The 12,805-nt window shown below is 34.3% G+C and overlaps 1 protein-coding gene across 6 annotated transcripts in view; it reads left to right on the top strand.

Moving 5' to 3' along the window:
* The window catches only part of TFG (trafficking from ER to golgi regulator), a 44,137-nt gene that overhangs the window by 23,764 nt on the left and 7,568 nt on the right, over positions 1–12,805 (top strand). For 3 of the 6 annotated variants that reach the window (XM_003821918.3, XM_003821917.5, XM_008975408.6), the window contains exons 4-6: positions 82–228; positions 3,864–4,028; positions 7,982–8,122. In XM_003821918.3, the coding sequence (XP_003821966.1) occupies positions 82–228; positions 3,864–4,028; positions 7,982–8,122 (453 nt within the window). The remainder of the gene's footprint in view (positions 1–81; positions 229–3,863; positions 4,029–7,981; positions 8,123–12,805) is intronic. The other 3 variants (XM_055110212.1, XM_008975406.5, XM_008975409.6) reach the window with 1 other exon arrangement.

The raw sequence follows: 12,805 nt of genomic DNA on the forward strand, positions 1-12,805 counted from the left end.
ATTTATTTTTCCTTGTTGCATATTATTAGTATACTTATTCATGAACTTCTAATTTTAAGCAAATAAATGTTTTTATTTCAGTTAATGGCCAGCCAAGACCCCTTGAATCAAGTCAGGTGAAATATCTCCGTCGAGAACTGATAGAACTTCGAAATAAAGTGAATCGTTTATTGGATAGCTTGGAACCACCTGGAGAACCAGGACCTTCCACCAATATTCCTGAAAATGGTAAACCCTGAATCCATTGTATTCTGACTTATTGTTCTTACGTCTTTTTGGAGGTTTTAAAAAACTCTTTTTAAGTAGGAGAAGGATGGCACCCCCAATGTCACTCTTGTTTCTTCCTCTGCCTCTCTACTAGTATTTATGTCTGTGTTCCTAAACTTTGCTGTTCATCAGGATTACTAGGAGGTTTCGTTACACCAATTTCTGGATCTCATCATAGACCTACTGGAGTGTAGCACCTGGAAATCCCATTTTTAAAGTGTTTTTTGGGTGATTCTTTCGCAACTAGTCTTAGACTTTTAGATTTGTTACACAGGTCAGTTTTCAAATCCTTTTGACACATGAACCCTTTTTAATAGATAAGTAATGAACCTTGGGAATTGAAAATCATTTCATGAATAATTACATAGTGTTGGAAGTATTTTCAACTAAAAATCACTTAGATTAGTAATGTTCATTAAAAATGGTATGTTGTAAAGTTGAAACGCAGTTTTTAATAATAAAGAAAAGCTAATTTTTTCCCCATTGTATAGATGACATGTACTGTTTGTGTTAAGATAAAGCAAAATGTGTCAACATTTGGAACTGACATAATTTTGGGACCAAATGTATTTTAAAATGTGGACTGAACTTTAAGTATGTGTTAATGACTTGAAAGTAGAGTTAAAAAACTGCTTTCTTCTTTTAAGATTCTTAGATGTTGCATTTAAAGAAAACTCTTATTATTATTTTTTTCTTTTTACAAATTCTTTGTTTGCTTATAATTTTCATAGTTTAAAACTGTCCATATTGTGAAATAGTAATTTAAAAAAAGTCTAGACTGGATGACTACATATAAAGGGCTTAACATGAGATAATTTTTGTGGATAAATGGCATGTATTCTATTTTTGGCCACTGAATATTTTGGAAGTTTTTGTTTTCTATTTTTATTTTAGTTACAGTTTAAATAAAGATGTATTTTCCATCATTTCTCTCTTCCTGTCTTCTAATAGTCATATGGAATTATGTTAATGATAGATGTTTAATAAATATTTGGTGATTGATTATTTCTAGTTCCACTTCTATTTCAGAACATAATGGAGATTTGCTGAATACTATAATGAGATCCTCTTGGTCACTTTATGATGAAACCTTTTATATTTCAGGTCAAAGAAGGTTGCCTATTCTGAGCCCTACCTCTCCAAACAAAAATTTCCAATTTTAGATCAAGAATCAATGAAAAAGTTAGACAATTTTTCCAGAAGAATTCATAGATGGTGACACAACATTTGCATATAATTTCAGGGGATTTAACCATCTGCAGAATATTAAGTGTAGATGAGAATTTAACCAGTATAGCCAATACTGTTCAGAAATTAGCTACAGTGGCCCACATTCTACTCTAAGGAATGGATTTATGAGTTTTTTGCTTTAGGTGAAACTTTTTCCTCACCTCTTTCTTGCTACTGTTTATACTTTATTCTTTGTTTCTATATTTTTTATACATACTGTTAGCTTTTTACCTATGTTAATGTAAAAGGTGTTAAAATTGGTTTCTTCTCTGCATTTTGGAAATCATGCCATATGTTGTTTTCTTGTATGGCCATTTTCTAGTTATTGTGTCCTGTCTGACATATCTGATGATAAGATGATATAAGAATAATACAATCTGCATTATATTTTTAGAGATAGTTCTTATTTTTTTAAAAAACAAAAACAACAAAAAAACCATACATCAGAAACTGAAATCTAGTCCACAAAATGAAATTGCCAATCAGCTATCAGTGCTATTTAGAACCTGTGGCTTACCCTCACCAAGAAATGTGGCCACCTGTGGTCTTCAGCTCTCTATTACAGCGGTTCTTGGATGCCTGTTTTCCTTTAAGAGGCAAATGATGTGTAAACTACCTTAGATAGAAGATTGACCTGTTGCAGTATCTCCAGCAGCTAATGGAGCAAGTAGTAGGACGTATAGTATGTTTCCTGATGGTTTTAGTTTGTGATAAGTGAAAAGAGGCATAGGTAGTGAGATGTGAGGGGAAACAACTTGTAAGACTGATGTGGTATGCTCTTGGGATTAGAGGAAGGAAGTTGGTAGGGAAGATAGATAACTGGTAGACATGTTTTAAAGGAATACTTCTAGTAGTTTTCTTTTTCCAAACATTCAGAAAATATTAGGGTAGCCTGGAATGGTATGTTAGGAATGAATGAGCTGCCAGCCAGTGTGTGCTGTGGGTACTTATATTCGGTTTAGCACTTAACATTTTTTTCAGAAGATACATTTTGTATTGATTACAGGGGTGATCTAAGAACTGATGTTCATTTACTTGCTTGGTAACAAAAGTGATAATCATTGTCCCTTAATTGAGTAAATGGTTAGCAACAGTCTTTTTGTTTACTTGTTCGTGTTTTTTGTTTGTTTCTTTTGATGTCTTTTGTATCTTGGACTTGGATTCCTATTTGTAAAATGTATGTTAAAATTCTTGAACTCTTTTTCTTTCACAAGACAGTAGTATAAATGCCTGTGGAATATCTTAGTATCCTGAGAAGAAAAGCATGATTTTAAATTTAACCTGCTCATAATATTTGACATTTTGTTTTTCTGTTGTTGTTTTAAACATTTTATTATAGAAAAGTTTAAGTATATAAGAAAGTAGACATTATAATGAATCCCAGAAACCCACATCCAGTTTCAACAGTTACCAACTTATAGTATCATATAATTACACTATACACAATTCTGCCCCTCCTGTTACCCAGAGTGGAGTACAATCTCAGCTCACTACAAACTTTGCCTCCTGGGTTCAAGTGATTCTCATGACTCAGCCTCCTGAGTAGCTGGGATTACAGGCATGCATCACTGTGCCTAGCTAATTTTTGTATTTTTGGTAGAGATTGGGTTTTGCCAGGCTGGTCTCGAGCTCCTGACCTCAAGTGATCTACCCACCTCGGCCTCTCAAAGTGCTGGAATTACAGGCATGAGCTGTTGCACCCGGCTCCCCTCCTGTATTATTTTGATGCAGATCCCATATACATCATTTCATCTGTAAGCATTTTAATAAGTATTTTAATAAGTAATACATATTAAAATAGAAGGTAGCACATTCAAAAATGTTTTTAATGTGCTATTTATGGAAGATTATGAATTAATTATGGTTGGCTTGATTTCCATGTAATTTAATAGTGGACCAGTAGACAGTAGAAATAAAATGTAAAATTTGAGATTATAACCTTAGTTCAGTTTCTTTTTATAAAATAAAGCCTTAGTTCCTATAATTATTATTTCCAGAGTGCCCAGTGGGTATCTGATACTAGGATATAGGTTATTGGGCTCCAAAAAAACCAAAAAAAGTAAAATGTTTCTCTTTATCAAGGAGCTTGTATTTTTTTCATCTAATGTTTCTTACAAAAGGAGGTAAATAATTTTTTTGGAAAGCTTTTGTTCATCTTCTGTTTCTTTTCACCCTCTTCTCCCTGTTACTAGAAGGAAAAATATAAAAAAAATAAAGGAATTAAAATGATCTGTAATCCTATATTCCGACATACTTAACATTCCAGACTATCATTATACACCTGCATTATTTCCCTTGTACTTTTAGGCCTTACTGAATATAGATAAAAAGGAAACAAGTTTTTGTTTATTCCTCTATTTTTACAGATACTGTGGATGGTAGGGAAGAAAAGTCTGCTTCTGATTCTTCTGGAAAACAGTCTACTCAGGTTATGGCAGCAAGTATGTCTGCTTTTGATCCTTTAAAAAACCAAGATGAAATCAATAAAAATGTTATGTCAGCGTTTGGCTTAACAGATGATCAGGTTTCAGGTAAGTTGGTTTCCAACTCCTTTACACCCTTCGTTTCCCTTCATCTTTCCGTTCTTCCCTTTCCTTCTTTCTTTAATTGAAGAATAACTTGGATATGGTGAAGTGCACAAATCTTAAGGGTTCTGCTTAACAAATTTTTACATATGTGTACACTTATGTAAAAGACTAACTAGATTAAGATGTAGATGATTTCCAGCACTTCAGAAAGCTTTCTTATGTCCTCTCCCCAAGAGTAGCACCCTCCCCCTTAAAGAATAAGCACTGTTGGGTTCAAGTAAATTTTTGAAAGTAAAATTTAGAAAGTTTTTAAAAATCTGAACTATTTTATAATTTGATTAGTTGCAGTATTCGAATTATATTTGATTTGTCTTTTCTCATCTTAGAGAAATTGAAAATTAAATGTAGATTTTCTTGTTAAATTGCTTGAGTATACAGTGGGTTTTTATGTAAATAAGTTTTTAACCTTAAAGCAGTACCTATATTGTTTTATTCTGTTTAACTTTTGGTTATAATTTCTTCATTATTTTTTCCTGCTTTTTCTCTTTTCGGATTCTAATAACACATACATTGGAGAGCTTGATACTGTCTCATGGGTCATTAAGGTTCATTTTTCTTCAGTCTTCTCTCTGTTCTTCAGGTTGGGTGATTTCTGTTGAACTCTTCAAGGTCGCTGTGATTTCTAATATGCTGTGGAACCTTTTTAGTGAATTGTTTAATTGTGCTTTCAGCTCTAGAATTTCCATTGGGTTTTTATAGTTTCTGTTTTTCTGTTGAGATTCTTTATTTTACATTCATTAAGTCTATATTTTCCTTTAATTGTTTGAATGTATTTATGTTTGATTCTTTAAAAATATTTAGCTGCTTTAAAATGTTTATCTGCAATATCTAACACTTGGACCCATTTGGAGTCAGTTTCTATTGACTGGGTTCCTCTCCCCCACACACACTCCCCCCAACTCCAGTAGGGTCACATTTTTCTGTTTCTTTGCCTGTCTGATAGTGTTTGGTTGAAAACTAGACATTCTGGTTAATATGTTGTAGTGACTTGGACTTATATTCTTTTGAGGATTTTCTGTTATTGTTGATCTAGCAGGGAGTTGATTTGTATGGACTTAACATAAATAACAAACAGAAAAGCGCTCTCTAAAAGAAAAAGGTATTTGGGAATAGAGCATTGCATTGAAAATATGCATGCCATAGTAAACTATGTGCATATTCAGTGAGGTAAAGGCAGAAAAAGGTTTTTAAAGGAAAAAATGAGAATATATAATTGTTTTGAAATAATTATTGTTGGCTACAAAGATCATTAGCAAGAGTGATGCCAGTCTGAGGTTGGACAGGCAGTTTCTGGGCAGATGTCCTCACAGTCACAGAAGTTTTTTGTTTTTTTTTTTTTTTTGCTTTTTTTTTTGCAAAGTTGTGATGGCCTTTGTGTAGGTTTGTGGTTTTTGAACTCTTTTGTGATAGTTTTTGCAAGAATCCTCTCTTCATGGCCTTATCAGAGTTTTTAATATTTTTTTAACATTAATGACTTCATTTTGGTTTTGATAACTTTCACATACTCAAAACTGCTCCTTCTTTCTCCCTATGGTGTATAGCAGCTGATATGTATGCTCGGTCCTTTCAGCTTGCTCTAGGTGCTGCATTTTTCTCTGAGCCTTCTTGAGATATCCTCCTCTGCTCTCCCAGCCCTATAGTCAGCTGGGGATTTGGGCAGAGTGTATATACCTAGATCTTGGGTCTTACCCTTTCAGTAGCACCTTCACTTCCGGGATTTTCCTCCTAAATCTTCAGCTGCTTGTCCAGCCATAAGGTTGTTAACACTGTGGTTTTCTGCCATTGGAGCTGCAGAGGTCAGCGCTTTTAATTCTTATCCATTCTAATTTTATTGGGGTAAACTCCTCTGGTTTCTGATTGACTTTCAGTTATTTCAAATAGTTTCTTTTGTTTTGTTCATGTTTTTAGTTGTTACCTGGGAGAGAGTTTATCTGATGGATTTACTTTGCCTTTATCAGTAGTTGGAAATGTGTATAGTCCATTTTGTATTTCTTAGAGACTTTCATGGAATTACAAAAGAGAATTGTGTGAAAATTTGATGAGGTCAGACTTTTAAATTTTGATTTAAATGTAGTATATTCCAGACTAGAATAATATTAATATGATTCACATTATTTGAAGACCATTTTTCTCACAGCTTTGTATGTTGAATTACAGTAGGAAAAACTGTATGCATAGCTAGGATACTTTTGTAGTTCTTCAGGTGTGATGTGGTAAAAATGTGGCTTAGTAGAATAATGAATGTGGCAGTGGGAAGGAGGGATAAAATATTACAAACATGGAATGAACATTAACTGTAATAAATTACATATAAGGGAGGAAAGAGGAGCCAAAGTAACAAATATATATATTTAGGCTAATAACAGTGTCTTTTGTGGGAAGAATGTGTGTATTTATCTACATAGATATAAATTTAAGTAAAATGGTGGTAGATAGAAACCATCATCCATTTTATTTTGGCAATCATCAGTCTCTCTTGCATTACCACTATTATATCCTAGTTTAGGTTCTTATTAATACTTGGACTGTCAGCTGTCAACTGTGCCTAATACTGTGGTAAGTTCTGGGGATACATCAGAGCAGAAGATAGAGGTTTGCCCTTAGAGAAATTAGTCTGCTGATAATAGCAAGTACTTATATGGAACTTTCTGAGTAGTAGTCACTTTTATAAGCTTTTGCTGTATAATTCCTTTTATAAGCCCATGCTATAAGCTCTTGTAAACTCATAATCCTCACAATAACCTTATCAAGTAGGAATTAGTATATCCTTTGTACGGATGAGGAAACCGAGGCAGAGAAAGAGATTATGTAACATGTCCAGAGTTACACAGCTAGTGAGTGACAACACTAGGATTTGAACCTGGGTAGTCTAGCTCCAAAACCTATGCTTTTAACCACTCTTCTGCATTGCCAAAGCAGAAAGAATTTAAAGGAATAAGACATATTTACATTGTCCTCAGAATATCTTTTTTGACTGTCACAGCATTGGAACTGTAATATATTCTCTCCATTCATTTCTGTGTTCATTATTTTGTAAGAATTATAGTGGCTCCATATGTAAGTTAGAGTGCTAGGCCTTGTTAGGCAGACAAAAAGAATCAACAGTCAGGAGCCCGGCCAAAAGAGTGCAGAGTCTTTAAGAGGGAAAGTGAGAGCTATTCAGAAATGCAAAGTAGAAGTCAGTATGAGTTAACAAAAGTAAACTAGATAGAAGTTCACTAGTAGAAAAAGTATTCATGAGTCAAGAAGGCTTACTAGAAGTGTGGAATTATAATTGGATTTTAAATAATGTTATATTTAAATATGTGAATGTTATATTTAAATATATGGGATCTAGTGGGAGAGAACAGAGATAAATGAAATAGAGGTCAAAAAAATATTAGCTATGTTATGGGAGTAGGGAGAAGGTTAGTTTAGCTGAAAGGGAGGCATGGGAGAAGTTTAGTTTAGCTGAAAGGGAGGCATGTGAGAAGAGAAATTGTGAGAAATAATGTTTGGACCCTTAATGCCAAACTAGGAGGTTGAACTTAATTTATGGGCAGTGAAGACCCCTTGAAGAATGAAGTGACAATTTTGGTTCATGTGCAGAATACATTGCTTGGAGTAGGGGGATATTGGCATTGCAGACATGAGTTTTGATTTTTGCAGGGAGAGGTTAAGACTCAGGAATATAGTACTCTACACTTTATAAGGAAGGAGTTCCAGTCGTAGCTTTGGATTAAGAGATTGGAGCAAAGGAAAAAATAAAGTACATACATTTAATGTAAAAAGGCGTATTTGTGGTTATATACTTATTCTATAGTACTTTTAGTATCTTTTAACCAAACTTATTCCTTGAGCTTGCTGGGGGAAGGCCTTGTGTTGGATACTAAACTGACTTTTTTTTGACTATCCAGGGCCACCCAGTGCTCCTGCAGAAGATCGTTCAGGAACACCCGACAGCATTGCTTCCTCCTCCTCAGCAGCTCACCCACCAGGCGTTCAGCCACAGCAGCCACCATATACAGGAGCTCAGACTCAAGCAGGTCAGATTGAAGGTAAAATAGAGTTTAGAACACATGTTTGGGAAAGTACATGTATAGAAGTGTTTATTACAGCATTGTTGTAAACACTTCATGTATTTAGTCATGCCTTAAACACAGGAAAAATTTTGATTTACTGACATGATTTGATGTTAAAAAACCAAATAGAACAATATGTCAGGTATGTTTCCAATTATTGGAATGAAAAAAATACCTCAAAAAAGTGTTTCTGTGAATATAGATACAGAGTGAAAGACCAGTCATTAGTCAGTGGTGACCCTTGGGGAGGATAGTGAAGTTCAGACTGGTGATTTCACACTTTATTTTGTGTTATAGATGCTATTTTATCTCCCTCCTTTCTTCAACATCTGTGCATGATTTTTCTAATTTAAAAAGATTTCTGAATAGAGGTAAAGGATAACTTTAGTTGTAGTGGGTTTTTTTTGTTAAGATTAGTAGCCTTTTATAATTTTGTAAATTTAGCAATATGTCTTTAATGGAAAAAAAGCAGTGTATTTTAAGTCAGACTTTTTCTTCTGAAATAGTCTGTCTTTGGATATGCAGTTTAGTCTCTCTGGGTTTTGATATTCTTTCACTGTAAAATGTGAAAACTGGACTGAACCCAGTGGTTTCAAAAGAATGTCTTTAGTTCTGAATGAAATATAACCTGAAAGCTCCATATTTAAAATAGGGGATTGAAGGGCAACAGACTTCACATAGCAGGCACTAAGGTGCCTCATTGAAAACCTTGGAGTTCTGCAGAATGTAACTAAGTACTTAACTAATCTCTAGGGTGCCTTGCAGATAATGAAGTGTGATTTTTGTATTGTCTATGCGTGTTGGGACCTTTAAAGCCACATTCCACTTCAAAACAAACACCAGGTGGTGCTCTAACTATTTGTTTAACGGGTCAGATAGTGGTATAATGTATTTCCAGCCCCAGAAGCAAGTGATTAAGGTTATCAATTACATTAAAACAAAAACAAAACAGGCTAAAATGAACTGACCACTTTTGGAATAGAATCCTATCATCCTGTGGTGATACTTTCAGAGTTACCTGGCTAGGTGTGGTGCCTCACGCCTATAATCCCAGCACTTTGGGAGGCCGAGCCAGGAGGATCACTTGAGCCCAGGAGTTTGAGACTAGGCTGGGTGACATAGTGAGACCCTGTCCCTACAAAATAAAAAAAGATTTAAAAAAATTAGCCGGGTGCTATGGCATGTGCCTATAGTTCCAGCTACTTGGGAAGCTGAAGTGGGAGGATTGTTTGCATTGTTGAATTGAAGTGGTCTAGGCTGCAGTGAGCTGTATATCACTCCACTGCACTCCAGCCTGGGCAACAGAACGAGACCCTGTCTCAAAAACAAACAAAGCCAAAAAAAAAAAAAAATCCACAGAGTTGTCTGTTGGATGAACACCAGTCATTATGGACTAGCAGGTGACATTTTGCTGATGAATCAGTGGTTTGCGAAGAATTTCTTATTGCTTAAGCCTTTTCTCAACCAACTTTAATTAACTCCTCCTCTGCACCAAAATGCTACTGCCAAAACTAGAACAAACTAGAACTAAAGCAGATGTCAGCTGAAATGGACAAAAGCAGAGTATAGGTATGATGAGAGTTTAATGCCTACATCAAGCGAACTAAAGATTTGTTTTTAAATAAATCCCATTTTAAGCAGTGTATACTGTGATACAATGACAGTTGGAAGGATCATTGTACCAAATAATGTTTGCTGTTTATGTATAAATAAATGGGAATTAAGGCACTACTAGCAATATCTAAACATTCTATGAAGTGTTTAATTGAGCATTTTCAAATAAGTAAAATTTTAAAAATGCAAAAGGACATACAGTGAAAATTCTCTCTCCCACCTCTCTCCACAGCAACCAAATTCCTTTTTTCAGAGGTAGCAGATTAACACTGTTTATATGCATTTAATTTTTAGAGTAGTATTGTATGCCTTGCTGCAATTAACTGTTAGCTTACATTAAAACATACAGTATGAAAATTGTACAATTAATATGTGACATCATTTAAACTATTAATAACTGATCTAATTCTAGATCAGTGCTGTCCAAAAGAATTACGATAGAAGCCACATGTAGTTTTTCTATTTAGCAGCATTAGAAAAATGTTTAAGAAAAGGTAAAATTAATTTTATTTAGCCTAATGTATCCAACGTGTACTCACTATTAAAAAGTTAATTTTTTTGGTACTGTGTATTGGAAGTCTGGGATTTGACACTGATTTGGAACACTTCAAACAACAAACAACATATCACAATTCAAACAAGCCACATTTCCGGTGCTCAATAGCCACATGTAGCTAGTGATTATTTTAAGAGCACAGCTTTAGATAAATATAGTCGTTATTTATAGATTCCCAGCATGAATTATAGGCTACTTTTACTTTTTGTTGTATAATGAGTCTTTGACATTGTCAGTTATTTAGATCAACTACTGGTTGTAATTTGAGCAGAATTACCAACATAAAATGTATTACTTATAATTTGTTAACATAGCAATCTCTTACAATGTGTTAATAGTCCAAACTAAAATTAAGAATTCTGAGTTGTTACTTAACTCCCATAAAAGGGACTTTGGAACTGTGAATTTTATTCCAAATAAATGTAGTCTTAATATGTTGTTCAGTTAAAAGGATCAACAAGATATTGAGCATCATTAAAAAAAACCAAAAGGGATAATGTTACTCTTCTTCATATAAAGCCAGTGCCTGTTACAGGAAGACTATGTGATGTTGCCAGAAATATAACTGGTAAGGAGAAGAACGCTAAAAATCATCAGAGATCGGGAGATATTGCTGTTTGACAACCTAAAAAAATGAAAAAGCATATAATTAAAATCTTTAAAATCATATGCCAATATGATGAAAAGCTGAGTAGCCTTTATTATGTAAATATTGAAACATACATAGAATAATCAACTCTTCATGTAGTCATGTGGCTTCAACACTTACCAATATTTTGGCATTCTTTTTTCATCATTTTTTCCCCACTGCACCCCTTTTAATTTGCTGGAGTAGTTTAAATCAAATTATGAACAGCTTATTATACTCAGGTATTTCAGTATATATGTCTAACTGATAATCTTCTTTTTAATATAACCACCATGCTGTTACTTAACAGTGATTCTTTTTATTTTTAATTGTGACAGGGTGTCACTCTGTTGCCCAGGTTGGAGTGTACTGGCTTGATTACAGCTCACCTGCAACCTCAACAGTGATTCTTAATGTCAACGTGTGCTAGTCTATGTTTGAATTTCCCTAATTGTTTCAAGATTCGTTTGTTAAATTGACTTGTTCAAATGAGGGGCCTAATAAGGTTCACACTTTGCATTGTTAATGTGTCTTGAGTCGTTTTTTCTAATAGCCATTAGAAAAAACTTACATGTTTCTAAAATCCCTTACATGTTTCTAAAATCAAAACTATGTGTATTATTTATTACTGTGTAACTATTATCCCAAAACATAGATACTTAGACAACAAAAGTTAATTATCTCATACAGTTTTAGACAGATATCCCGGAATGGTTTAGCTGGGTGATTTTGGCTCAGCATCTCTCATGAGGTTGCAGTTAAAAATGGCTGCTGGGGTTATTGTCATCTGAAGCTTAACCAGAGCTGGAGGATTCAGTTCTTTACCATTTGGACTTCTCCATGGGGCTGCTTGGGTGACCTCATGACATGACAGCTTCACCAGAATGAGTAATCAGAAGAGAGTGAGGTAGAAGATAACCTGTCTTTTATAGCCTGTCCTCAGAAATGTCACTGTCATTTCTGCAATATTTTCTTGGTATACAGGTCAGCCCTATTCAGTATGTGAGGGACTACACAGGGAGCAGATACTCATGTGCTTGTTGCTTATTTGGTCATTTTTGTATTGTGGAGTTAAATCTTTCTAATTTCTAAGAATATAAACGATACCAACCCATTGTCATAAATGCTATACATATGCAGAAGCCGTTGAGGGTCATGATAGAGGTTGGCTACTCTGTGTAATAAATAATTCCCAGAAGTCTTACCATTACTCTTTGCTTCATCCTGTTCTCTTTTCCCCTTAATTTTTTTTATTACTTTTTACTTTATTCTGTCATTGATTCTTTTTGAAAATATGCATAAAACATAGCTTATATATAGTCGTGCACTGTATAACATTTCAGTCAACAGTGGACTGCATATATGATGGTGGTCTCATAAGATTATAATGGAGGTGAAAAATTTCTATTGCCTAGTGATGTGTAGCCATCATAATGTAGCACAAGGCATTACTTACGTGTTTGTGGTGATTCTGGTGTAAACAGACTTACTGCCAGTCATATAAAAGTGTAGCTCACGTAATTATGGGTAGTACCTAATACTTGATAATGATGATAGGTGACTCTCTTACTCATTTGTGAATTTACTATACTATATTTTTAAATCATTAGAGTGTACTCCTACTTATTTAAAAAAAAAACAAAGCTGTAGAACCAGGCTCAGATAGGTCCTTCAGAAGTTATTCTGGAAGAAGGCATTGTTATCATAGGAGATGAGAGCTCCATGGATGTTCTTGACCCTGAAGACCTTCCAGTGGGACAGGATATGGAGGTGGAAAATAGTGATATCAGTGATCCTGATGCTGTATAGGCCTAGGCTAATGTGTATGTTTGTGTCATAATTTTTTTCTAAATGTTTAAAA

Source organism: Pan paniscus, chromosome 2 (genome assembly GCF_029289425.2).
Source record: "Pan paniscus chromosome 2, NHGRI_mPanPan1-v2.0_pri, whole genome shotgun sequence".
NCBI classification, from domain to species: domain Eukaryota; kingdom Metazoa; phylum Chordata; class Mammalia; order Primates; family Hominidae; genus Pan; species Pan paniscus.